This window comes from Paralichthys olivaceus, chromosome 19 (genome assembly GCF_024713975.1).
Source record: "Paralichthys olivaceus isolate ysfri-2021 chromosome 19, ASM2471397v2, whole genome shotgun sequence".
NCBI lineage: Eukaryota > Metazoa > Chordata > Actinopteri > Pleuronectiformes > Paralichthyidae > Paralichthys > Paralichthys olivaceus.
Window position 1 is genome coordinate 6,048,568 of NC_091111.1, and position 26,418 is coordinate 6,074,985.

The 26,418-nt window shown below is 41.2% G+C and overlaps 1 protein-coding gene across 16 annotated transcripts in view; it reads right to left on the reverse strand.

Annotated features, from left to right (window-relative positions):
* The window catches only part of nrxn3b (neurexin 3b), a 269,160-nt gene that overhangs the window by 164,150 nt on the left and 78,592 nt on the right, over positions 1–26,418 (reverse strand). For all 16 annotated transcript variants that reach the window (XR_011239244.1, XR_011239243.1, XM_069514505.1 and 13 more), the window contains one exon: positions 23,130–23,513. Coding sequence is in view for 14 of the 16 variants with exons in the window: in XM_069514505.1 (XP_069370606.1) it covers positions 23,130–23,513 (384 nt within the window). In the remaining 2 variants the exon portion in view is untranslated. The remainder of the gene's footprint in view (positions 1–23,129; positions 23,514–26,418) is intronic.

Consider the following 26,418-nt stretch of genomic DNA (forward strand, 5'->3'; position numbering starts at 1 on the left):
TTATCAACACACACACACACACACACGTCCCACATGCCCAGTTGCAGCTGTATTCATCATCCATCGACTGACAGCCGAGTGTCTGGGAGCTCAAGCTGCTGTAGTGCACACACGCTGCTCAGTGTGCAGAAAATTAAATCATCATGCCACTTCCTCCCTTTCCACTCCCCCCTCTGAAGCTGTTGGTTGGTGTCTTTACTCTAATTGTTTTGGAAATGTCAAATCACTTTGGCTCTCACGCCATACACAAAGAATTGTCTTTACACACTAGAGCAAGACAAGCAGTTTTGCAGTTAGATAGAGACAATAAGAAAACGTGGATCGTGCAGGTTTCAAGGCTGCCGAGCTGGACTGGACTGGATCCTGCACCTTTCTTAGTGGAAAAGGGAGGAGGGAGCCGGAGCTCATGAGGGCAAAGAAAGAGAGTAGGGCTGTCAGCAGACTGGAAGCCTCATGGGGAGAGAGAGACAGATTAAAAGGGTATCCAACCATGAAATACCTGTTTTGACACATCAGCTTTTAAAGAAAAAATAGCCCTCCGGCCTCTGAAATGCACCACCATTTGGCTGCATCCAGGGAAATGCTGAGGCTGTAGGTGAGCGTGACCCCAGAGACGGGTTGTACCTGTAAACGATGCAATGTCACATGTCACGTACTGCTCGCTCCTGCCTCTGCCTCTTTACATGAGGTTTACTGAATAAAAACTTTTTTCAGGTTGTTTGCAAATCTCTCTACTTTGCAGTGTGCTGCAGAGCAGAAACTGATGCCTGTGGTGACAATCCCGTCAACAACCAAGTTTGCCGGAATGGAAGAAAGGAAGAAACCAAGGCAGAAAACCTACGAGGAATCTGACGAAAGTGCGCGATGCTCCAGATGATAAAGACACTTAGCGTAAAGAGGAAGGATTACAGTTGAAAACGGAAGAGGATCAACAGTGAGGACAAACATGGATTACCACTGGTGTGGAGAGCATCTGAAAGAAGAGAAGGGACTGGTTGGCATTTGTAAAATATTTGGTATGGGTGTAGCATTTCATTTATCTAATTAATAAGCTAGAGTGACACTGAGTGGAGTTCATATTCTCTGTCTTGCAAGGTTAAAGACTGTGAAAAAAGAAAATGTATATCCTGTATCTGCACCAAAATGTAAAGGCTTTTTCTTTGGGTCATGCCCCACCCGTCCACAAGATGTAATGGAAATCGGTTGAGTAGTTTTTGCGTAATCCTGCTTACTTACAAATAAATAAACGCAGACACAAACACATCCTCTGTGGTGGAGGTGATTATTGTTTAGGGGCTGTGGGAATTTCTCTGTATTTGACAATGTTATTACTCTCCCTGTCAGTAGGGGGAGACAAATGCTATACGTCGCTGGCTCAAATGTCAAATCCGTAATGTGAGATCACTGAACCATTCACCTCACCAAAACGTGCCCTGCTTAAAAAAAAGAAAATCCCTTATTTGTCTGTGTGGCTTTACAGGCTAAAATCCATTCTACGAACAAGCTGTCGACTGTAGCCTGGAGGAAAATGAAACCTTGGCTCACTATTGTTCTAGTCAATTTTAAATTGCGCTGGCTATGTCCCTCTTCATGTCTCCTTTGCTCTGTCTCTCACTCACACATAAAACAAACAAGAAAGAAAACATGGGCGGTTCACAGATGGATCCCCAAACTGTCAGAGGCATATATTGATTTGTGAGCCCGGTCAGGTCCCAGGCTCGCACTACAAGAAGAACGAAAACGTGGGGAGAGTCAATCTGCAGCTAAGAAAAACTCAGAGACAAGAGGAGGAGGCGAAAAGCATGCCGTGATACAAAGTGTAATTTCCACTCTGGAGTTTAAGAGGACTTGGCACACACTTGGAAGTAAGTGTGTGGGACCTGCCCCACAGGTTAGAATAATAAACATCTGGAGCCAACAAGTGGCAGAAATACACAACAATGTGAATCCTACTTAGCATGTTAGCATTTCATCCATTATCTATAGGCCTAAACTTTGAGGGTTGCATGGGCCAACCCCAGTGAGCACTGCTCATTGTACATGCTCATAGTTTTGGTGAGGGTGAACTCAACAGATTTCTTTGCAACCGGTGAATGTTTACTGGTAATGTAAACTGAAAGACTTAATTTCAAACTAAATATTACATTTTAAGAGTGACTATCCCCTATGAAATCATGCAGCTGTAGTCCAAAACATCTTGCAATCCATAGTGTGTTATCTGTTCCACATTATATGCTAATAAAGTGAGGCAGAGCAAAGTTAGAGAAGTTTTAGTAGGGACCTCTAGTAAACACCTTAGAGTTGTTTCCCAGAGTTATGGACTAAAACAAAACTTATCGTGTCAAAACATCAGAGGTAAGAAATAAACTCAAACTTGTCTTTGATGTGAAGTATAATCTTTATCTTATTCGGCTGCTTCGGTGAGTGTTGGTCGCAGAAAGATAAGAAAGATATTATTGGAATCTGTGGAGTCTGGGCTTGTGTTGTTTGCTTGAAGAAGCATGATTGTCGGTAGCGGCCCTGTGGACCGTGTGGCTCGGGAACCTTCTTTCTGTGAGTGCCAACTACTGCACCATTGCTCCGCCCTGAAATGTCATTCATCTCCCAAAAACAAATCAATCACATTAGGACTGATTTGCAGGTTTTATTGGTTTTAGCTGTTTAAGGTTATGAAAAAGCCTCAAGAATCGGTTTAATTTCATTGTTTGATGTTCCACCGTCAACACTGCTGTTGCTTTTCAAGTAAGCCACAGAATAGTAGCAGCCAGTTTCAGAGATCTGTTTTGGTGCACATCATCCTTTTGGGAGGCAAAGTGGTCCCCATCACGTCTGACTGTCATTGATCACTCTCAGCAGGGATCGGCTGTGTCATAGTCAAATGGATTTTTATTGTGTTAGAAAGGAGAGGGGCTTTTTGGGTTGACTTCAGTTCGATGTATTTGATTCGCACCGCATGACTCTCTCGGCTTTTCGTGGCTGTAAACCAAAACAGACAGAGGGCTTAGTTTATTCTGAAAACAGCCAACCACAGTCTATTTAGAACAACTGAGGGTTAGGGCAGATACTTCTCTAGAAATGTCACGATTGACGGGACAGAATCACTTCTCTGCTTCAAACACTTGTCGCTGTGTCAAATGTGCAGTATTTCTGCCCAAATAAATTAGACGAGTAGTCCATTAACAATAATAAAACTCTACAACAACAAGAATAGCAGACACAAGATGGAAATGTCAACATCTTGCTACCCAAACCAAAAATGTTAATTTACTGGTAGTGACTCAATCAAAAGTCTTAATGCAACAGTAAGATCAAAAAATCACATAAACTTAAGGGATTTTGTCAAAGGAGGCAAATCCAAAATCTCAATCTATTTCTTTAACCCAGTTTTATTTCTTCTCATCCAATATAGTCGGTTACTAGATCTCGCTAACTAACTTTGTATTTACAATGCTATTATTACCAACAGCAGTGATGGCAAAAACTACAAAATGTAGAATGGCACTCGGTAGATTATATATACCTCTGCCAAGGCCCAAAAGTCCCCTTAAAATGAATTAAGCCACATACGAATGTTACGCTGAATACACTCAAAGATATCAGTTCCCTAAATGTGCTTCTTTTTATCCCTGTTGAGTTCCATTAATTATTCCCTGGGAAATCTGGGATATGTCAAAAACATCCTGTATTACAATGTTAAAGAAAGTGAGGAAACAAATTCCTGGCTCTGCCACAATGTAATGGGTTCCTTCTTGGCCCATGTCCCATCCTTTCATCACTGAACATGGTTGTTGAGGTGAAGAGATTGTATAAACTTGTGTTGTATGACCTCTAAATTTCATTTTAGGTATCTCAGACCTAACAGTCATAGTCACAGTATTATGCAAAACTTCACTAGTCAGAGGTGTGAAGATGTAGAAGCAGCTGAGCGAGACATCACTTCATATTTCTGTAAAATTAAACATCAATCTCTGGAAATGGTGAAGGCTGCTGGTCTGATTATAGCGATTCATAGCTAATGAAAAGCTAATAATGAGCCTCAGCAAGATACTGCATGAGATTGCACTCCATGTAATCACAGTGTAAGTGCCTTCACAATTATATGGACGCAACATTACATCCATGAAACACACATATGGACACACACAGAGTGGCATGTACAGCAGCCGCTGCAACTTGATAATTCTTAAGTGAGAGATCAGCAGCAGTGAGGATGTCATTTCAGATGGTAATTACGCTGCTACTTGTCAGTCTATGCATGTGAGTGCATGCGTGTATTTGTGTGTTTTTCAGCAAGCGCCGCACTTTACATAATTAGTAGTCCAATTGAAGCAGAAGATGGAGGAGGAGGGAAGCTATTAAGGGAGAAGCTTCACAAATGTTTAGGGTATAAAAAGGGGGTGTAGACCAGTGAAAGCTCTGACTGTGGATGCACACACACACGCACACACAGGCACACACACTTTAGTCCTGTTCAAACTCGGTAATCTGTTTTCTCTCTCTCCATTTTTCCTCTCTCAGTGCTCCCATTATTTACTTGCCTTGGCTGTGCTGAGCAGGATTATCTAATCTCTTTCTCCCCCTAACAGAGTGACAAGTCTTTGTTTTGATAAACAAACCAACAAGGGCCTTGACTGTCATTGTGGTGTTTTGTGTGAATGCCTGTCAGCCACACACACGCACGCACATACACACTGCTGTCAGCCTTTAAAGTTCAAAAATCATATCCTCATCCTGACAGCAAGGATAAGGACATTGATAAAGACTTTTACAAGTTTTAGGTGTGTCTCTCTCTCTCCTTTTTTGTGTATATATATATATATGTATATATAGGTGTCTGAGCACACAAAAACAAACACCCAGCAGCAGTAGGAAATGCCTGCAATCAATGAGACTACTGGCTGTGTACATTATATGCAGTAATCATTAGCACAATACTCTCTGGAGACGCATGCACACACATCCACACACAAAAATATATATCAATGCTGCCATTTTGTGCAAAGCCAGAGACCAAGTCGTAATAATCGTGGTGATGGAGCAGTAGTGTCAACTTCCTGTTTATACATGCAATAGACCCATGAGTCAGTCTCAACTATCAATCATGACTTTGGTTGAGGTAATTAAAACTGATGTGTGATAAGACTGAACTAAAATGACAGAAATGATCTTTGAGAAAAACATGTAATTTGACTTTTGAGCTTGGTCAATGTCACGTCCACTAACATACAGGACACAGGGTTTGAGACTTAAATTACAGACAGCCACCAGGGGGCGAAAGAGACTTTTGCTATACTTTAGGGGAGCTGTCGCGTTTAGTCTACACAGAAGCATTAGTGGGCAGCTGTGGCTGAGGGGTAGAGCGGTCATCCTCCAAACAAAGGTCGGCAGTTTGATCTCAGTCTTCCCCATCTGCATGCCGAAGTGTCCTTGGGCAAAATGCTGACCCTGAATTGCCCCACATAGAACAAAAAGTGCTGCTAATAGATGCACTGTGTGAATGGATGAATGGCAAACTACTGTGAAGCTCTTTGAATGGTCATCAAGACTAGAATATAAATACAAACCATTTACTAGTATCCATAGACATGTGGTTTACTAACAAGGTCAAACACCAAATATTCTTAATCTCCTCTTCCAGATTTAAGAACTGGTGCTAAGCACTTTGAAGAATGACATCCCTTGCAGACAGTGAAACTCAAGAGGAGGTCAGTGTGTTCACAGGGATTACCAGATATTCTGCAGTGCTCAATAAGCGGGCTGAAATGAATTTATCAGGACATCAAAAATCACAAGGGGTGGTGCAGCGTCAGTATGAAACAGTAAGCGGTTTTGTGCATAAGACATATTGAATAGGCTTTACACACGGATAAGGTAAATCCCTAGAGCTTTATCAACATGTGACAGATACAATCGGTATCCGAAACAAGCCCCTGCACATTCAATTTGAGGATGATTTTGCAATGGACATCATACTATACTATCTACTTTTGGTGTATTCTAGGCCAGGAACAGCACAGTGACTGCATCATTCCCACGGTGTTGTTGGCTTAACCCCACCGACGGTAAAAGTCATAGAGCGGCATTCCTCGTCAGTCGCTCCACGAGCTTACGCTACCTTAAAATGGATTACTCGAAGCCAAGCGGCTGGATTTGACCCGACGGATGTTGAATTTATAATAAGTGACAGTTTGTGATGATTTATGGGTGTAATGCTCCTGCTTAGTGGGGAGCTACACACACGGGCACACATGGGTCACTGTGTGCAAAAATAAACACACACATACACAACAATTTGCAAACTATAAATACCCGCACATTAACCTTAACCAGTGGTGTGAACAGACTCAGAGGTGAAAAAATAAAAGGGTGACACCTCTGCAGTGCACAGTTACTTTTAGTGCTGGATTTATGTGAAGGTTTAGAGCACCCAGAGCAGCGCTTGAGACAAGTAGAAGGTCACATGTGTCAAACAAAAGGGCACTTTGGAGACACATGGCCGCCTGGCCAGAGACTCACTTAGGCCAGAAAGTATAATTCAGGGCACAGCCAGGTGGTGACTTGAGGGCAAAGGTGAAGAGTGTTTCCCATCAGAACAGTGGAGGGAACATTTTTCCTGTCAAGGGCCATTTACATGTTTCTAACATCATTCATTCTAAATTATTGCCTCTCTAATGTGATCAATGGAACTGTTTCTCGTTAGTCTGTCTGATGTCAGATGGTAGTGATGATAATGTTGATGATAATGCTGCTTTTTGCAGGTGGTTTATGCCAAAACATCCTGCTCAAATAAATCTTTCACTTTTGGTAGAGCCACAAGTGACCTGCAGGCAGTGATTCCTCCCTTAGATCAAACTTACGTCTGTTGATTCAGCTCATGCGAGAGCAAAAACCTTCAAATCTTGTAAGTAAAGTAAACTGAACTGTGACTGTTCTTCAAGATAAACTGTCACTTTGGAACAATGTTGCTTTGTCACATGCAAGCAGTTCTGCACCATCCAGCTTCTTAGCTATTGACTCATGCATCACAAAACTCAGTGAAAGCTACTTGTTGGGCACACAGAACTCCATCAAAGTGAATTCACTCCATCCAAGCCCCTTTGTGTTTGTAAATCATCCAACCCTGAGCAGCAATGACGAATGAGTTTTGCCTTTTTTGTCAATGTAACCACATTCCTTAAGGTATAGTAACACTGGGTTGCCTTTTACTTTACCAAATAAATAATCATACATCCGATTCTTTTGGAAATGCAACATTCCACATCTCCTTTTCTTTTCTTGACAGTCCCCCTAACCATGTGTCAACAATGAAATGTCACTGCTATTTACTGTATGTGTTGCACTCATCCTGACCATGAGATAACAGCCAGAAAGCCAGAAAAGAATAAAACTGACATGAGAATATTATTTGAGCCACTTCTTTTATGATTATAAACAGCCTCCAGGACTGGGACATAGGCTCAAAGGCCTTAGAAAATGGTGTAATACAGAACTTCAGGTAGGAGAGCAAAAAAACAGTGGGGTGGCTATTCCTTCAGACTTTTTTGTCTAGAGCCGATGACTCCAAACTTTGTGAAAATAAGCAGATGCTTTCAGCAACTTCTTTAACCCCTGGGATTTTCCAGTGGGAGAATGTGTTGATAAAGTAGATTTGATTTATGGTTTTGCCCTTGGTGAGTTTTTCACAACTTGACCGTGCATTCTGTTGTTGCATCTGCCAATGGCTGATAAGGATACATCAGTAAATACATTTAATGTTAGTGTTTAGTAATGTGTTTTTTTCAGAATAAGGAAAAAGAAGTACCACAATACAAACTCTGAGATTGTGGGCGGAGTGAGTATGTGTGGGGCCAGTACATTCACTACTGGCTGAATCTGTAAAACCAACAGTATCATTTGAGAGGTTTAGAAGTTACTGTATCTGGATTTTGAAACGGTGTTGGAGAAGAGCAGTCAGTTTCACTGCAGATTTAATTTTCATCCAGCTTTTCTAAATATCAGGGAACCTGTAACTTTGATCTGCCTCATGTGCAGCAATGTGTTCGACAAACGCTCAAACTGCTGTAAAACTCCTCCACATCTGGTATCCTGAGCCGTGCCTACTGCATCGTGTTTAAACCACAGAGTATGCAAATGAAATGTACAGCAGCTATAATTATAAGAGTCCATAGGGGGAAAGCTCTCCTGTTATTCCCTGATGGTCCATCTGAAACAATGTGTGTGCACCAGAATACGTTTCAGCCTTGCAAATATATTCTAACTAACTTTTTTTATAAAGCCAGCGTTATCCTGGACACATCACTACAAAGAAAAAACTCTGATACGCAAAGAAACACGCAGTGCGTGACATACAGCCAGTGAACCACAGCTCCATCAGGGGGCAGCAAAGTCACAGACAGGCAGCTGCTGTTCTCAACTGCACTTTCATTGAGTTGTTATGAGATGAATAGGGTGGAGATGAGATGGAAGCACGAGCAGGAAAGAGGGAGGAGGGCGACAAAATGAAATTGGAAAATAATCAGGAAAGACAAAAAGAGATGATTTGATTGAATACGAGAACTTAAAAGAAGGTGAATTTATGAAACTGCAACTTCAGATGGACTGATGAGAAAAGCAAAGAGAATCAAGCTGACTGACATGGCAGACATAGTCACAGATTATCATGTTGCAAAACAAATAAATCAAGTTACCAGAGTCAGGCAATCATGCAATCATGAATATATCTGTTAACCCCAGAGAGGGTGAGGTGCTATATGCAGTAAAGTCATATTGAGTCATTTTCCCCTTTTTTTTTTTAAATCATAAAAATCAGTTAGTCTCACTGGGAAACCTCCTTCTGCTGCCATGAGAGCTTTGGAGACTTGTCAATTTCTCAGATGGCCGAGCACTGAAGGCTTGATTTCCTCTGTGTGTGTTCACTCTCTCTCTTTATCTCTCTCTTGCTTGTGTGTATGTAATAGAGAGAGAGAGAGAGAGAGAGAGAGAGAGCGAGAGGGAGAAAACCACATAGAAGGAAGGGGACAGTGTGTGAGTGTGGGTTCGACAGAAAGAGTGGAAAAAGGACGAAGAATGAAATGAGACACAAGGCACAGAAAGCAGGGAAAGATGGATGCAGCACACTCCTATGCGTCTTCCCTATTCAGCTTAGTGTGCCACAATGAGAGTCATGGTTTACATAACCCAGCACAGCTCCTAAGCACGCATTTAATTACAAATGGGGATTAGGGAGCAACAGCATAATGTTCCAAGCAGCGAAAAAACGGAAACAAACAGATCGTTTTTAAAGTGCAGGAAGATCTGTTCCTCTCCTGCGTTAACATTGTCACACAAATCTCTCCACCAGTGCCCCTCTGGCATTTTCAACAATTCAGTCTGCACGTCTCTCTTGCCCGCCATTTCCATCCATCTACTACCCCAGACTTTTCTTGTTCCTTCCAATTCCACGATATGAATCAGAAGGTCAGAGTTACGTCAGGCACTACTGGCATAGTGTTCCAGCACAGGACGACTGTCAGCTCGCCACGAGTCTGTCTCGCTGCGTCAGAGGCAGGAAACACCATCTTTAATGGCAGGCAACTGAAATCTCCTTGGCAGGGGAGCAGAGGTCATTTCAACCTGTTTTTTTTATGCCATCCACGAGAATTAGAAATCAATCGACATGAACTCCGATCAATTAGGGTTAATCTTTCTGCAAAACCATCATCTCAGCAAATGGGAGGAGAAAATTGAAGTGAAACTAGTATGAATCCAATTCAGCGAGAGAAAAAACTTTCGTGCTCATGCTTGATTATGCAGAAGATACCAAATTCATTATTCTGCTCAATGGAATGATTGTTCTACACTAAGAGGAGCAAAGCTGAAGCTTCATTGATCTGACTGGGAAATATTAACGTTTTTTTAATGCAGGCCAGAGCATTTTCAACAGACAGCTTCAAATGGAGTAAGATTTATTAAGCATTATTCACACACATATGCAAGCAAACAAAGTCTCGACACTCAGGCTTTGATATGTGCCGCTGTGTATAATAAGATTGAGGGGGGAAAAAACACATTACAGTCATGTAGGAAAATATGTATTCACTAATATGTATGTATTCAGGGCTTCAATTTGAAAAAGAGCAATTTTCTATTCAAACATAAGGTAGAATCCATGGGAAGAATCTGTTTTATTGACAATAAATGCTTTGAATCTTGACATGACCATATTGTTTTCAATGCCTCAGTCTGCACCTTGATGCATTCACACCAAATTTAGTCAGGTTCTGGCATCACTGACACTTTTCACAAGGTAAGGATTTAAAAATATAAATCTGTTATTTTTACGCCCCAATAAGGAAACACACAACGTTTATCATTCAGCTTGATATAAATGGCGACATATCCTCGTGCATTCCTTTCTTTGAGGTGTATGCCTGTCAATCACGCTGCACGCTTGTTAGCTGCACCCCAGAGGAGAAACAAATATTTCCAGTGTTCAGGAAGAATAAGAGAGAATGAGTGATTTAAAATGTGGCATCTCAGACAGGTTGAATGAATAATATAACACTCTCTGGTCACTAACAGCACCAGACGGATCATCATCACTATAGAGCGAATGTGATATTGTAGCATTAGTTGTAATGAGGAGCTGCAGGTGTAGCTGCTGCTGATGCTTCAAATCTACCACCTGCAGTGCACCACAGAGGCATCATGTGCTAACTGATGCGAATCAGTTAGCACATCCAGCGCCAGTGAGCCTGTACTGTCAGACTCTATGTGTGTCAAAATCTCTGACTATGGATTAATTAAAGCAAAAAAATATTACAAATCAAAGAAAGTTTGACATGATCTATTAGAAAAAACAGTACAAGGGATGTGTCTAAATCCTGGATAAAACGATGCTTAAAACCGCCATCATGGCTTGGGTTGAAAATCTATACATCACACGTTTTGAAGTCCAACATCCAGCTTTTAAAAGCCTAATTGCTTCACTATTCTTCTCCAGCTAATTTGTTGCCGTCATCTGTCTCCAGCCGTCCCTTTCTATAACCGTCCTTCCTTTGTGTTTTCAACCTCATTCGCCTTTCTTCCATTTTCCTCGTCTTTGCTATCCTCCATTTTACACCCTTCCCCCATTTGTCCTGTGTATGTATGTGAGAGCCGGCCTGTTAGTCAGGGCAGACCTTGAAGTGTCATTTTCTCTGTACGCGGAGATAAATGTCCCGGCAAAGGTGCTTATTGCCCCGTTAACGCGGAGAAGTGGGGCTGGGGAAAAGGCGAGGGCAAGGGAAAGGCACTGGTTTAGAGAGGGAGTTACAGTAAAGTGGGCTGGGAGAGAAATGGAGGGAAGTTTATGCTATTAAATAATTTGGATGAAAAAATAAAGACAACCCAAAACGAGAGACACAAGACGAATCAGTTGTTTTCTACAAATCAACATGAAAGATTCACGAAACCGAGATTTGAACCAGGAACATACTTGACCCCGTGACAAGTGCTAAACACTGCACCAAAATGATTCTAAAGGCTTCTTCACCCCTCCTTCTCAGCCACATGATAAAAGTGTCTGGAAGGTTCCTGTTGTACATCTCATTCTATCACACTCAGCGATAATGGCTTTCTCCAAATGCCAACAGCTTGGAAAAAGAAATGGAAAAAGTGCTGAAAGGTGAGTGGCTGCACAGAGATCCTTCATCAGCATCCCTCTATTCAAAACCAAATCGTCAAGCATTAGAGGGAAGCTCACACCACACAAATGTATAATATCTGTTGAATGTCAGCTATTTCATTTCAGGTTAATTAAAGCAGATCCACAAAAAAAACCAAGGTAGACTACAAAGTGAAAAACTGTTGAAAACTGCTCAAAAACGTTGAAGGGCCATTTCGCTGATTGTTATTCATTTGGCTCAGTTTAGTTTAGTTCAGGGAGTGCGACTTGTAAAAACCAAATCATGTGGCATCTGAGGAGCTTACTTTATGTTTAATCCTTTTGTGGTTTAAACAAAACTTCAATGGCCAATCTGTATAAGTTAATGGTAATACAAGAGCTATTTAAAACAGATGGGAGAGAGCTATTTGGTTCCACAAATTTGTGTCTGATAAAAACACAAACCTGTGAGGGGAATTGTCAGTATTGATTGGCATTTACAGCAGCCAATAGCGCTGAATGTGCGTCTCGCCCCCTGTGGTAGAGTTGACAGCGACTAGTAGCATCCTCTCCCCTGAGAGCAGGATGAGTCATCAAAACAGTCATCAAACTGTTGAAACTGTGTCACAGGAAGAGAAAAAACAGGGATCTAAATGTAAAAATACTAAGATTTTGTCATTTCGGCTTATAGTTGATATATTGTTTGAGATAAATGTTGACACACGGACACAGGATGGTGTATTTTAACAATATGAAAGGTATCTTAGAAAAAACTAATAAAACCAGACAAAGCAGAACCAATGAAACAAGACAAACACCATGAGCACAGAAAAGTAAAAAACTATGAAACAGATTAGATCAAATAAATGGGAATAGTCAGTACAAGCAAACATTTCCAAGCTCTCAAAACAGAAACTAAAGGTCGAGTCCTTCTAAGTTCATTGCGCAGAGACTTCCAAAGTCTCGAATAGCAAAAGCCCGGTCACCCTTTGTCATGAGCTGTGACTTGAGAGTAACCAGCAGGGCTCCATCTGCGGATCGAGAGGGCACACACAGGTCAATAAATCTGAGATGTATTTAGGAGCGGGGCCATTTAGGGCTTAAAAGAGAGCAATAAAATTTGAAAATCAATATGAAATCTAACAAGGAGCCGGTGTCGGGAGGTGAGCACCGGGTGATGTAGTCATGCAATAAGACGAGCCGCAGCAGCGTAAATGGAGACGGTGCAGGGAGCCAGCCGAGAAGCCTAGAGGACATGGTAAGTATGTACAGCTAAGCATGTCAATCAGCGGCCGTTAACATTCTTGACTCGGTCGTCAAATACGAGGTTAGTGTCTAATATGACTCCTGGTGTTCTAGCAGTGTATTATTCAACAGAGCGAGGAGATTAGCAGCAACAGAGCAGGTGGAATTAGAAAAACCAAACAGCACGACCTCAGACAGATGACCTCCGTTAAATTTGTGACATCATGAAAACTGCTGATAATCTTGAGGAAACCAAACGTGGGGATAACAACAATACACAGCAAAGATAAAACATGGCAATTAAATACAAAAACATCCAACACAGAGGTGAGATTGAAGTAAATTAAAGGGTCACTATGTTTCATATTTTGACAGGTTGTTTATATGTTAAAATAAAATACAATATATGTTTGTATGTATGTGTAAACAGAATCTAATTAAATCTTTTTTAACAGTGGATTGACAGAGTGTTATTATGAAAATCTAATGGGTTTGCAATAGACGTGCACTGAATGAGACGTGGACAGAAAAAGAACATGTACACAGTCTAGTTTGACATGTGCTCAAAATCCTATATGGTGGTAATTGGTACCTGACCTTAAGACATTATTCACTCAAAGGCAGCCTGGCAATTATGCAAGGGCTATTAGAGGAATCGGGGATTAAGGGAGACTTTGAGAAAAATGAAGTTTCTGTTGTTTTTTTCCCCTCCACTCCCTCAGTCTGTGGGTGGGAAAGACATTTAGACAAGCATTTGAATCACGCCACTCTAACACAGTCGGAACTTAGCATATCTGAGCAACTGACCCCATGTGAACACAAATGGGTTTGGAAAAGGCTTTTAAAAAGGATCAAAAGGTTAAATCAGAGATTGCAATGGGAGAACCCAATATTTCTGCCCTTGTTTGGATGATGCCCCAATAACTTTCTGTTCATTTTAAGAACAGACTGATCGTTGAAGCCGACACACTCCTCAATTATCATGGCCCCCAAAAGAGTCAACTAGAAACATTTTATGTGAACAAAATATCGCAGCATACAAAGGGTTCCTGATCACCCTGTATTGAAATGCATCATCACCATGTGGTGAAGTTACGGGGTCGGCTCCATGGATAAATAAACCTTTATAGCCGTTCACATGAAGACATGAGGGAGAATATCCGCTCAGATGCGTTAACAGCAACACAGAAATCTCAAGAGCGTTAGGGTGAGGGGTGGTGCAGCAGACAGGGGCTGGACATAATGTAATAATTCTGCTGTGGGGATCCATTTCTGTTGTTGACGTTCCCCTCACCAAAAGCTCTCTTGACATCTTCATCTACGTGTGTGGCACTGCTTCTAAATCCAGAGATATTTGTATTTGGTTAGTTTCTTAAAGGTACAGTGTGTAGAATTTTGTGATATCTAGTGTTGTAGCTGAACACCCCTCACCTCACCCTCCCCTTCCAAATATGAAAAAGAACCTGTGGTAGCTTCAGTTGTCATAAAAACTCAAAGGTATTTAGTTTGTCCAGTCTGGACTAGTCTCCTCCGTAGAGAGGACCCCCTCGATGTAAATATAAAGTATTTCAATATAAAGGGCCTTTTCAGACTACAATTCATACAATTCAGATGAAACAATCTAGTGAAAACATCATGAGGATTATTCTACATTAAATTTCTGCCAATAGATCCCTTTCACCTAAATCTTACACACTGGAGCTTTACATTTTTTGTGTCTATTATGTTTTAGAAACGTCATCAATGTGCCAACTCGCTCTTGAATCCTGCAGTGCATCTCTGCTTGTCAGATTCAGCCCCTGTATTCAGTGCACGTCTGAAAGCAGCTAAAGTTCAACTGTATGACTCATCCCTCTCATCATCAGCAAATCTGCCACAAACGATAATTAGTAAGTCGTCTGCAAAATAAAGCATTAAATTAAAAAAGTAAACCCTCGCTCATTCTTTAAGCTAAATCTTTAAAGTACAGCAGTATAATGTTCTGCCCAAGACTCTTTGCAGGAAGGTGACAAGCATCAATGTCCCTCATTCTCTGTTCTGCAGTTGCTACCTATGATTAAACTGTAAAAGCCATGTGGCAGCCTATTATTTCACTGCCACTGTAAATGAGCATCAGGCAAAATGAGCAGGTAATTGCATGGTGAGTGTGCAGGGGAGTTCCTATCCTTACGAGAACCTATGTGACTGATGCGATTAAGACGTGTATGAATTTAAGCAGAAATGTAATGATATGCTAAGAAGTAGTCTAAATGCTAACAAGAGGAGCTTGACCAATTACAAATCCGAAATTCTCATAATTAATCAATCGTATCAATGTGACTTAAAATCAAATTGAATATAATAATTGAATGAATTAAACAATGTGTCAATGAGTGGTAGTTTCAACAGTGTACCGCCTCCGGCACAAACATTAAGGAAGAGGAAGCCCGCGTTATAATGAGTGATGTCACCACTGATCTGCATTGGACACACTTCCAGCCATCAGCTCAGGCTCGGAGCCATCACTGTTCCTCTCTACTGACAGTAGTGGAAACACAGGCACTTACTGTACGTGGGCGGTGGCATCTTGTCAGGGAAAATACAATATGCATTAGACACAATCCAATCTGTCTCCAGTGGATTTGGTGTGTTTGTGTGTGTGTGTGTGTGTGTGTGTCTGGCGTGCACGTGTAGATGCAGCGGACAGACAGAAAGAGGAGAGTCTCAGCGGGATTGCTTGGCGCTGGTTCTGGCACACCGTGAGACAAACACACTTCATTACAGGCCTATTTACCTGATTAACGGAGCTACTTTATCAACTGCACAGCGCTCTGCAACAAACGTCTGTCAGCGACGCCCCGGCTTCCAAAAAACTACCCTGTCACACCCACAAAAACAGACCGACACACACAAAGCTTCACCCGCCGTCTGGCTGTCTGAGTGACTGACGAGCTCGCTGAGTCCCTGGATGACATCAAATACACTCCTGTAGTCTTGAATTAATGTCACCTCTTACGAGTCCGACTCAAATACAACCTGAGTAATCTGCCTTACTTGAGTTTCCCTTGCAGGGGACTAACATTTGGGTAACCTTTGCTTGTAATGGAATGTCACAATCAAAAAAGGAACAGGGCCTCCAGCTGCCTCCCGAAGACAAGGGATAGAGGAGAAATCCCACCGAGATACATTATCGTTACAGCAGCGTAATGATTTCCTTTCTCTTTGCTTTCTGTGGATCTGACCGCCAGCTATTTGAGGAGAAAATCATTTCTCAGCATCAATTTTTAAAGTACTCCACTGAAGTGCAGCCGCTCGCCTGATTCATCCAAATTAGACACATGCAGATGAAGCAAGTAACAAAAAAGCATTTTCGCACTTTAGGAAATGGCATATAAGAAAACAACAAAAACAGGTTACAGGAATTCAATAGCTCTTCCACAAGCACCATTGTTCTAACAGCAACAGTGTGCGCAGTGTTGGATCTTGAACAAGCGGCTCCTCTTTTCTCCTCGCCATGTGTGCCTGTTGGTGCCGCACCGAGCCAAGCTGCCCGATTTGAATGCAGATCACAGACAGATGGGGTTTTGGCAGGGCCACGCTTCCAGTCACAACCCAGACGAGAGGGGTCTATCAGAGCCAGGGCCCCGGTATCACACTCCTGCATGGAGCGATGAAACTGTCTGGCTGGTACACACACACACACACACACACACTCACAAGCATTGGCGGCAGTAAAAAAGGCATTCCTAATCATGTGGATGGATGCAGACGTATACAGAGCACAGACGCAGACACATATGGTGCCACAGAAACAGCGAATTGTGATATGCATTGCTTTTTACACATCGTATTCAGTACGTTAAGATATTCATATCACACACACACGCAGACACACACACTGCCTGGCTCCCATGCTGACACTACATCTGTTTCTGTGATACCGCGGAAGACCTCTGATCACAGGTGCTGTCATGTCTCATGGGCTGGGTTAAAGAAGACAAGCCAAACAGAGTGAGCCCCAGTGTGTGTGTGTGTGAGTGTGTGTGAGTGTGTGTGAGTGTGTGTGTGTGTGTGTGTGTGTGTGTGTGTGTGTGTGTGTGTGTGTGTGTGTGTGTGTGTGTGTGTGTGTGTGTGTGTGGTGTGAAAGAGGAGGGGAGGGAGTAACAGGGAATCACAGACAGCAAAAGAGAGGGAAAGACTTGAAGACAGAGAATGAAAAAGAGATGCAGAGAAAAACAAAAAACAAGAGGTAATGGACAGAAATTATTAATATACTAAAACAGAGGACAGTCAGGAGCACTTCTGTGTCTCAGTTATCGCCTGGTGCAATCTCAGCGCTCCTCAAACAGACTAAAATATCTGTCACTTTACAATTTCCTTCAGGTAAATAGAGTATAAAATCTTGGAGCTTTTTAGTCCCCAGTGGAGGAGAAGAACTTACACAGAGCAATATGCTCTGTTTAATACAAATATGATGAGATTATCTTGACACTTTCATTTCTGGTGATCCCATTTTTTGGAGTTCCAAAAATATCAGAAGAGCAAAATGTGCTGAAATTACATTCACAAGTTTTCTATAGTGGTTTACTGGGAGAAGTTTTTGCACCAAGAACCAGATTTATAGGCTGTTAATTCATAAACTACAAACAAACAAAAGTAACTTGGATGCCTTTAAAATACACATAGAACAAATACATCCTTTTTATACTCAGTTGAGCAGATACTAAAATATTCCTCTTTACACAAAACTAATCTGGCCAATCTAGAACTATAGAAAAATGCTAAAGTCATGATTAAGTCTTCCCCATGCTGACATTTGACCTGACACCAAAATTTAAGTTGCTTTTTTTTTTGGAATAACCTAGGTGTTCCCACATTTTATTTATTTGTACATTTCCCATACTTTTTTCCCAAAGCACAGATCTAACTTTAGTTTCAAATTCCACAACAATAGTAACATTTCGAAATAGAAACTGTGAATCCCTATCTAATTTATTGTTATGTTACATGTTACTGACTTCACTCTAAAACTATTGTAAACACAGCAGGGGATCCTGTGGAGCGTCTCACTCGGACATTTACATTCACACGTGCACCTCCTCCAGAGAAAATACAGAGGGTCTGTGGAGTTCAGTGCATGTCTGAAAGCTGCTTAAGATACTAATATTTTATTTCAGAACACAAACTAGGGTGAGGTTGCTAAAACTCACTGGAACAACAATGCTAACTCTAATAAGAAGTTTTAAATCAAACTTTGAGAGCTCACCAGAGTTGCCCATCAGAGAACATTCCACATTATTTTCCATTTTCTCCAAATTACAGCCACAGTTAAGACATTTCTTTGGCACACAAACAGTGAAAAAAAACAAACAAAAACTTCAGAGCAAGAAATAAAACTTTCTCCTGGCTTCCCTCAAGGAGAAATGTGGTCAGGAGGAGCCAAGAAATTAAGTTTAATGGATTCAAATGAAGTCAGATTAAGTGATTTCTACTGTACTTGCATTCTGATTTTGCTGTAGTATTAGTTTTAGTTTTAGAAGCAGTTCATACCAGGAGTGTAGATGCACAAAAGAATAGTTGGTCAAACTTATTGAAAGAGAAACTTACATATATTTACCATATTGACTTTGGTTTTTGCTGATGTAAGAGGTCTTTGACTTCAGGAGTTTATAAATGAAAATACTAATACAGTGTGACAAATACTTCCTGTGCCTGCCTCAGAAATCCATTTGAATTAAATAATATCACAAAAAAGGTGTAGGCTGATCTCAGCAAACTGTTTTGAATGAAACAGACAAAAGGAGCGTATTTGCATTCCAGCAGAAAGTCACCAGCAGAGGCCAAATCATTGTAATGTAAATGTCTAACCTTTGTTAGACGCCACGGGAGAGCACTGATCTCATCATCATTTCAACACTTGTCTCATCATACAAGAGCAATTCTCTGTTGCAGCATATAGCGTGCTTGATATCAATAGCAAGCGCCATGTGTGAACACATCTCAGTGGCTGTTTGATTTAGTCACCAGGGAGCTTCAGGAGCTGGGAGGAGAAGGAAAATAAACTTGTCTACCAGCACGACTGATACAATTCCATTTCAAATCCAACATTTCAAATTTGAGTGGTTCTCAATATCGAGGGCTGATGTTTTCAGAAATATTCTACTGTAAACTGCAAAACACGCAGCGGCTGGAGAATGTAGAAGCTAATGAGATCAGACGTTTGCCAACATCCAGACATTTGGTCTATTTCCAGATGATGCTGTCTTCCCAGTTTCATCAGACAGCAAACTTTCATGTGCAGATATCAACTTAGGGTCAAACAGTCAGGATGAAGCCCAGAATCAGAGTGTGACAGCAGAAAGAAGCGTGGATTGCTCAGGAATAGGTGAACTCTTATTCACAAGAGAGAGTGAAGACAGTGGAAGCGACTGCTGGAACAAAGCAAGCTTTTTATTACGCCACAGGGGGAATGTTACCGTCTTCACTGTGGCCGGTGCCGAAGAGGGAGCTGCAAATCAAAGCTCTCAATTTATAGCTCAGTCTTCTTTCCAACTCCTTACCTGTGGTCACAGGCTTTGGGTAGTGACTGAAAAAGAAATAAGATCGCTGACACAAGCATCCCGAGATGAGATTCCTCCACAGGGCGGCCTGGCCTCGCTGTGCGTGAGAAAGTGAGCAGTTCAGCAAACTGAGAGGGCTTCGGTATCAAGCTGCTACTCTTTTGCACTGACAGGAGCTCTGGCTGTGGTGATTCGGGCGGGTCGGGCCTGACGACAGAGCGGACCCACAACACACCACTTCTGAGGGATGTCTGATCCCCCAGGAAGAGAAGTTAAAGAAGAGAAGAAAATCAAGGCTGCATTGTGCAAACACTGACCCTGACCTTCAGTAGTGTCTGGAAACGCAAGAGAACGACTGAAGGAAGGACGGAAGGATAAAAGATAAGCCACAAAGGATAACTCTCTGTTATGTCTCTATTATCCTCTGCAGTCAAAAATCTCCATGGTTAAATGTGTGGTTGATACAATATCACCATTTATGCTGGTATTTCTCCAAAACAGTATATTATGCCCCAACATATATTAATTAATTAATGTTTGACTTCATTTTTAATCTATGACTGTAAGAAATTCAACAATTCCTTTTTTTTAATTAAATATTTCTGCAGTGATATACTGGAGTATTTGATATATACAATTATCAGGCTGTAGTTGTTGATTCAATGCTTCACAGTGTATTCAAAATATACTTCATAAGTGGGGAGGGGGGACTCACAAGAGACAGATTATATAAAGAGGAATAAAGACAAAGATTTTGGCAGGAATGGAAGCAGCAGGGGCTGACATATCTATTATTATTTTAGTAGGGATAACTTAACATCAATAATTTATCAATGACGTAATTTGTTGCGATTGTCTCCAGCTGCCACTGAGACCCGAGAGTGCAGTAGACGGACGGGTGGATCAGTTGTTGCCAAGTGGGAACTAACTTATGTATTGTATTAAACTGTAAAGCCTTCTCACTCTGTGTACCACCAACTATTTGTTAAAAAACATATCATCGTCCAGGGCATTTCCGCTGACTCTGAAAAGCTCCTCCAGAGCCACAAGATGTTATTCACCTGTTTTCACTGGCTGCCTCGTAAAATGAACTTTAAGTGTAAAATTGACGCCACTACAATACGTTGTAATCCTGGTCCGTCTGTGTTGGGATGTTGGTCAGTTAGATTACGGAAACACTACAGGACAGATCACCACCAAACTAGGTGGAAGAATGTGGTATAGGTCATGAAAGAACCCATTCAATTTTGGAAGGGACCCGGAATCCAGAATCCAGATCCTCAGAGAGTAATCCAGGGATCTTGATGAAAAGAAAATCAGACATGTTTTTGGGGCTGATATGAGGTGTGCAATGGTGTGCAGATTCAAATAAAAATCTCCATCCAGTGAATTTTAATGTGGTTTCATAAAGGAACAGTTGGGCCCTAGCTGAGGTATGCACTCTATTTAGTGCCATTCTAGTTGACATTGATTATTGACTACACTGGAGTACTGGAACAAGATCTAACAATTACCAACTTTAGAAAATTCAACCACATCTCCTGTCTCATTGTGCGAAGTATATAATCAACTCAAGCTTTTTTCTAGAGCTCTAGAAGTGGAGGGCTGACCTACAGTCCCACAGGTTATCACCCAGCGGCAAAAGCACTCACTGAAAGCAGAGATACGACCATTCAGAGAGCGCTGTGTGGGAGGGAACGGAACAGGATGGAAGAAGAAGTGAGCAGGGACTGTATGAAGAGTGAGGGACATGTTACTTTATGTTTTCTTTCTGTGGGTGGAAGATCAGCAAGGCACACTGGCTCTGCGTTTGAGTGTTTCCTCGCCAATGCACTCCAGCCTTCACAGCTGCCTTTTTTCTTCTCTTTTGTGCGAATACAACATCATGGGATTGATACATAAATAGACACAACAGTCAGGCCAAGACGAGGTTAACTCCATCTGACAGCTCAGGCTCCCAACTTCAACTCTCAGTGGAAGTTTCACAGAAGAGAACGACATGCACTTTGCATTATTGCAGTATAACATTAACTTTTCTTTGTATTATTTACGACTGTATATTTTGAACATGAGTGCATATGTCCTACTTTCTGTCCTTTATTTTTATCTGCTTAAGAGAAAAGCTACCTCATGATGATTCCTTCCCAAACTTTTACTGGAGGTTGCTAAGTTACAGTATAAACAATGTAACGGGAACATGTTCACATACAATATCGACCTACGACCAACATTCGCAGGTATCACAGGCACTGACCTTCATTACGGTAGCAACATTCATTTAATCACTTCCTGTTTGGCACTTTGTCTACAAAGTAAAAGGTTCATTAAGATGCTGAAATGCTTCAAACTGAGCTGAATTACAGAGATCTTTTTGAACAGTTGTGAACTAGTGACCTGTGCAGTAGCCAGCATGCAATTTATTGAAAAACAACACCAGTTAAGTTAATCATTCAAACTTATATTCAAGACACACAAATGAACAGCAATAAAGAAAATTCTGTTTCATTTCATGAAATACATTGACTACAAGAACGTACCTGCAGATAACCCTGGTAGGACAAACGCAAGGTTTTCTAACTTCCCTCTGCACCATAGAGTTTATAAAAAGCTCTGCACACACTAAAAAATGACAGTATATTATAGAAGTGTTTAAGAAGGATTCACTAATGACAAGGAATAATTCTTAAGTAGCTCCGGAGCATTAACACACACAAGAGAACAGCCCATTCTAAACAGGCAGGTTTAGAACAGACACAACACTAGTTCCATAAAACAGGTTGTCTTCAGTACATGTTGATCCTTATTCTCATTTGGTTTTCTTTAATCATGAACAGCACATTATCATGTAGCCGCCCCCATATAGTCAGACATGCAGCAGCTTTCTCTCCTGACTCTCATTATTTCTTTACATACCTCAAGGTCTGAGAAAACAACTTAAAGCTCACTTGTGAACGCTGCAATTACAATAAAATAAGAGCCATGAACAATCTGAACAACAGTCAGATAATACACTGTCCCACAGCTCGGAGAGTCCCCATCTCTGCTGTCTCATGAAAACTTAATGCGTCCGAGCTCTTAAAACCCAGACAAGAAGAGCCCATTCCACCACCAGAGAAGTTCAATTTCACCCCAGGACCTTCGCGAGAGAAAAAAAGACGTCGCCTTTCCAAAGCCACTTGGCAGAAAAATCCCATTAAATCTTTTTAGCAAAGCTTTCATAAATATTGTGAGGCAAGTGTCCCAAGTCACACTTCTGCCTGTCAGCTGAAACAGAGCACTGTCCACTAGGCGGTGGCTACATCACTGCCACCTTTAGGAAACACAGCTTCCAATCCGAAGTAGTCTTAAAATCAGTTTTGTAATTTAAACAAACCCATTATACACATATATTCATATATAAAACTGAATTTTAACACGTAAAAAGGGTTCAGTTGCTGTAGCCTCCTTAAGAAGGCCTTCTGTAGAAAATGCTGTGTTTACATAACACTTTCTATTCTCGATGACCACTCAAAGTTCTTTACAGTTCAGTTTTACATTCATTCACACATTCATACAGTGGATCTGTGTGCAGCACTTTCTCTATGAGAAGGGGCAATTTGGGGTTCAGTATCTTGCCCGAGGACACTTGGCATGTGGACTATAGCACCCTGGCAGACGTGTCACTATGACAAAGAAGTAAACACGATCAGCACAAAGAGGAAAATGATGTAAAGGTGTCTTACCTCTCTCGCAGGTACTATCCCAGAAGCCACTCCCGGTGCAGTCACAGACGAAGCGGTTCCACCCTTCCTTACAAGCCCCGTTGTTCTTGCAGGGGTTGCTGTCGCACTGTTTCCCCGTCACCTTGTTACAGGAGGATTTGATGCCGGTCATATTCTGGGACTGAGCAATCTGCCTGATGTCCTTGCTGCGTCCGTCGATGAACAGATCCCGCACGCAGCCCACATAGCCGTAGTTGAGCATGGCGGTCCAGAGCTCGGTGGGGAGCACCAAGCCAGCCCGGTTGTCAGGGAGACCACCCAGATAAAGGTCCCCCTCCAGGTCCAAGATCTCGTTTTCCCCACTGGCTGTGAAAGGGGTCCGGCGGCTGTTTACTGAGATGATGCCTGAGGGGCAGAAAAACCCATTATTAAACACCATGAAAATGCTGCGTACATTTCATCAACTCCTGAGTTCAAAAAACAGCAGGAGTGAGATAATGACATTGGTTTCCTGTTGGAGTTTTAGAAATGAAGTGTCATGTTCTATTAGTGTAGGAGTATTTAGCTCACTGCCAGAAAATAGTTCCTCAAGCAGCAGGAACTCCATTGAAAACAAGTCACATTTACTTCTTTCAATTTATAGTATTTGGCAATTCCACAAAACTGACTATAAATTGTATTTTTAAACAAAATCTTTAATTCAAGGCCCCGTTTTTACTCATCATCGTGAAAACTATTGGTGGCAGCAAGAGTTTTAGTAATTTCTTTAACAAAACAGAGATCTACATATATGGAGCCGAAACGCCCCGGCAGCAAAGCTGTTAAAAGAGGCGTACAAAAATAGCTCAAGACTCCTGTGTGTGCGCTAAGATGAGGTCTGCGTAGGTGGAGGTTTAAAATGTTTGGCAGATAAAATTGCACCGATTACTGACTTTCTCAAGTCTCTCTTCAGGGGAACTCTATTTTAGTCTCAAAAGATCAGAATAGGTAGCAGAGAAAAAAAAAGTTTGCACCCAACAGAATATCCAGTCCACTGCCACAAGGTCGTGGTGAACACTTGACACCAGCACAAAGAGACAAATAAGCCAACAGAATATGTTTCCTGGGACAGATTTATATCTAGATATATATACGTAGAAACCACTTTTTCACAACAATGAATGTATTTGTAAAGCAAAGGTGCTGACTCCAAAAAAGGTACAAATACATCATAGAAAAATTATTTTGTTGAATCTCAACTGAACTCAATCAATATTTCTGCACTGTGCATTTTTTATTTCCCATATTTACATTCATCACTTTTCCCAAAGAGACTAAAAACTAGGATCCAAATTTAAACAAAGTAATTCCAAACCCTGTGAGTCCCAAGCTGGTCTTTGAGTAAGGTACTTTAAGTCTTTGTTAAAATCTATGAGCATAGTATGGAAACAGGTATAATCAAACGATGACAACTTAAACAAAAAAAGAAATATTTTCTTTTCAAATCCATTTGCACCTGGAATATAGCTGAGCTTTAAAATCTGAATAGATTATTAAAGAAATAAGAAAAAGAAAGCTTAACTTTTATTATCTCTCCTTGTAATACATCACCTCTCAATCAGACCTCACCTAGTTCAAGTATGACAACATCACTTTTTCCATCGCAAGCACCAATGACTGAATTCCCAAAGAGAGATCTCGGCTGTTTGCAGACAAGAAATTTAATTCACTCGCACCTCTTATTAACATTTCACTCAAGCCACAAGTGTGATTATGCTTGTTCTTAACCATCCCTCAGTCTGGTATCCATATATCTGTCTAGTTTCTCTTTTTCCCTGTGAAAATCCCACTTTCTCCTCCGCTATCGCACCAGGGGCTGCGCCGGTGATTAATCAAAGCAGCGAGCTCTGACACACGGCCAAATTGGCTGCTCTAACCTGATATATAACACGGGCTGTAGTGCCGACTAACACATCCGAGTCCTCTGGAGGATCCCACCTAATGCAGAGATTGCGTACGGTTTTGGAGCTCGGGGCAACACAAGTTTCTTACACTTTTTCTCTTATATAATCTTCTTCTAATGCTTTCTGTGTATCCGGCCATGCTTAGAGGTCATAGGACGTAAAAATGGAGGAAAGCGAGGGGAAGCAGACGCAGTAGTTATATCTAGAGAGAGGTAGGACTTTATCCAGGCAATAAATCATCGCTGGAATTAATATATTGAGGAGATTTACATCATTCTGCAGATGTGAAGCAGGAGAAAGGGAAGGAAATAAGCCGTGACATGATTACAACTTTGATTCTTTCTGCTGCTGCAGTTCTATTGTCGCAGCTACTGTGAGGAGTCTGCACTAGAGTAATTGCTGAAGTGTAATTTCCTTAAATCACTTGCATCGTGAATATCAATATGGTAGAATAACCTTAATAATAAAGAATATGGTCTTACATGCAAGTCACAGGGAATGATGAATTAAGATTATTTTTGTTCAATCTTTGACAACAATTAGTCAATTTATTAGTCAGTAATCTATCATCTATATTCATTGTTCTTATAATAAAAACAATTGCATATTGTTGTAATTAACTCCCAAAATGTAGATTTCCGATTTAAAAGGGATAACTGATAACACACAGTCCCCACAAGCTAAGTCCTGACAGAAATACTAAATTTCTCCAGACTTGATTGCTCTCTTCTCTTGCAGTTGGTTAGTCGCCTCGTCAACTCTCTGCCTATAAATTCATACTCGGCCAGAGGCAACATTTTTTTACCTGAGCCACGATTTCAGTTCTCAGGTTGAAGTCATTCACGGTTTGTTTGTGATTGTGTGGAAGAGAGTGAGAAATGAAAAACATCTACATAATGAGCCCCCAGTGCCAAAGTTTCCACAGTTCAGAGCTGATCACAGTACTTCAACAACTTAAACAGGCTGTGATCAGGGATGTTAAACACACATCATGTTTCTATTATTAGTCAACCATGGAGCTGTAATTGTGATTGCAAAACAAAGGTGAAGTTTCAGGTACAGCTAGTTCAAAATGGACTTAACTTTATAACTTATTTGCTTAAAACTGTGCCAGAGGGGGCCACAATTACCTGGGGCCCATTATATTTCTGACATTCATGCACAATTCCTGATTCAGTCACATCTAAGTTGTTCCTTGTTTGCTGTTCTACAGATTTGAGCAAATGGATTATATTTTGAAAAATTGTCCTTTTTCAAGCACATTGAGCTCTTAAAAAAAGCTTGGAAAGATTATTAAAAATGTCACATGTATTGTTAGTAAGTGACCTTTAGAGGCTAATCAGATTTCAGATGGACCCCCCGTGACT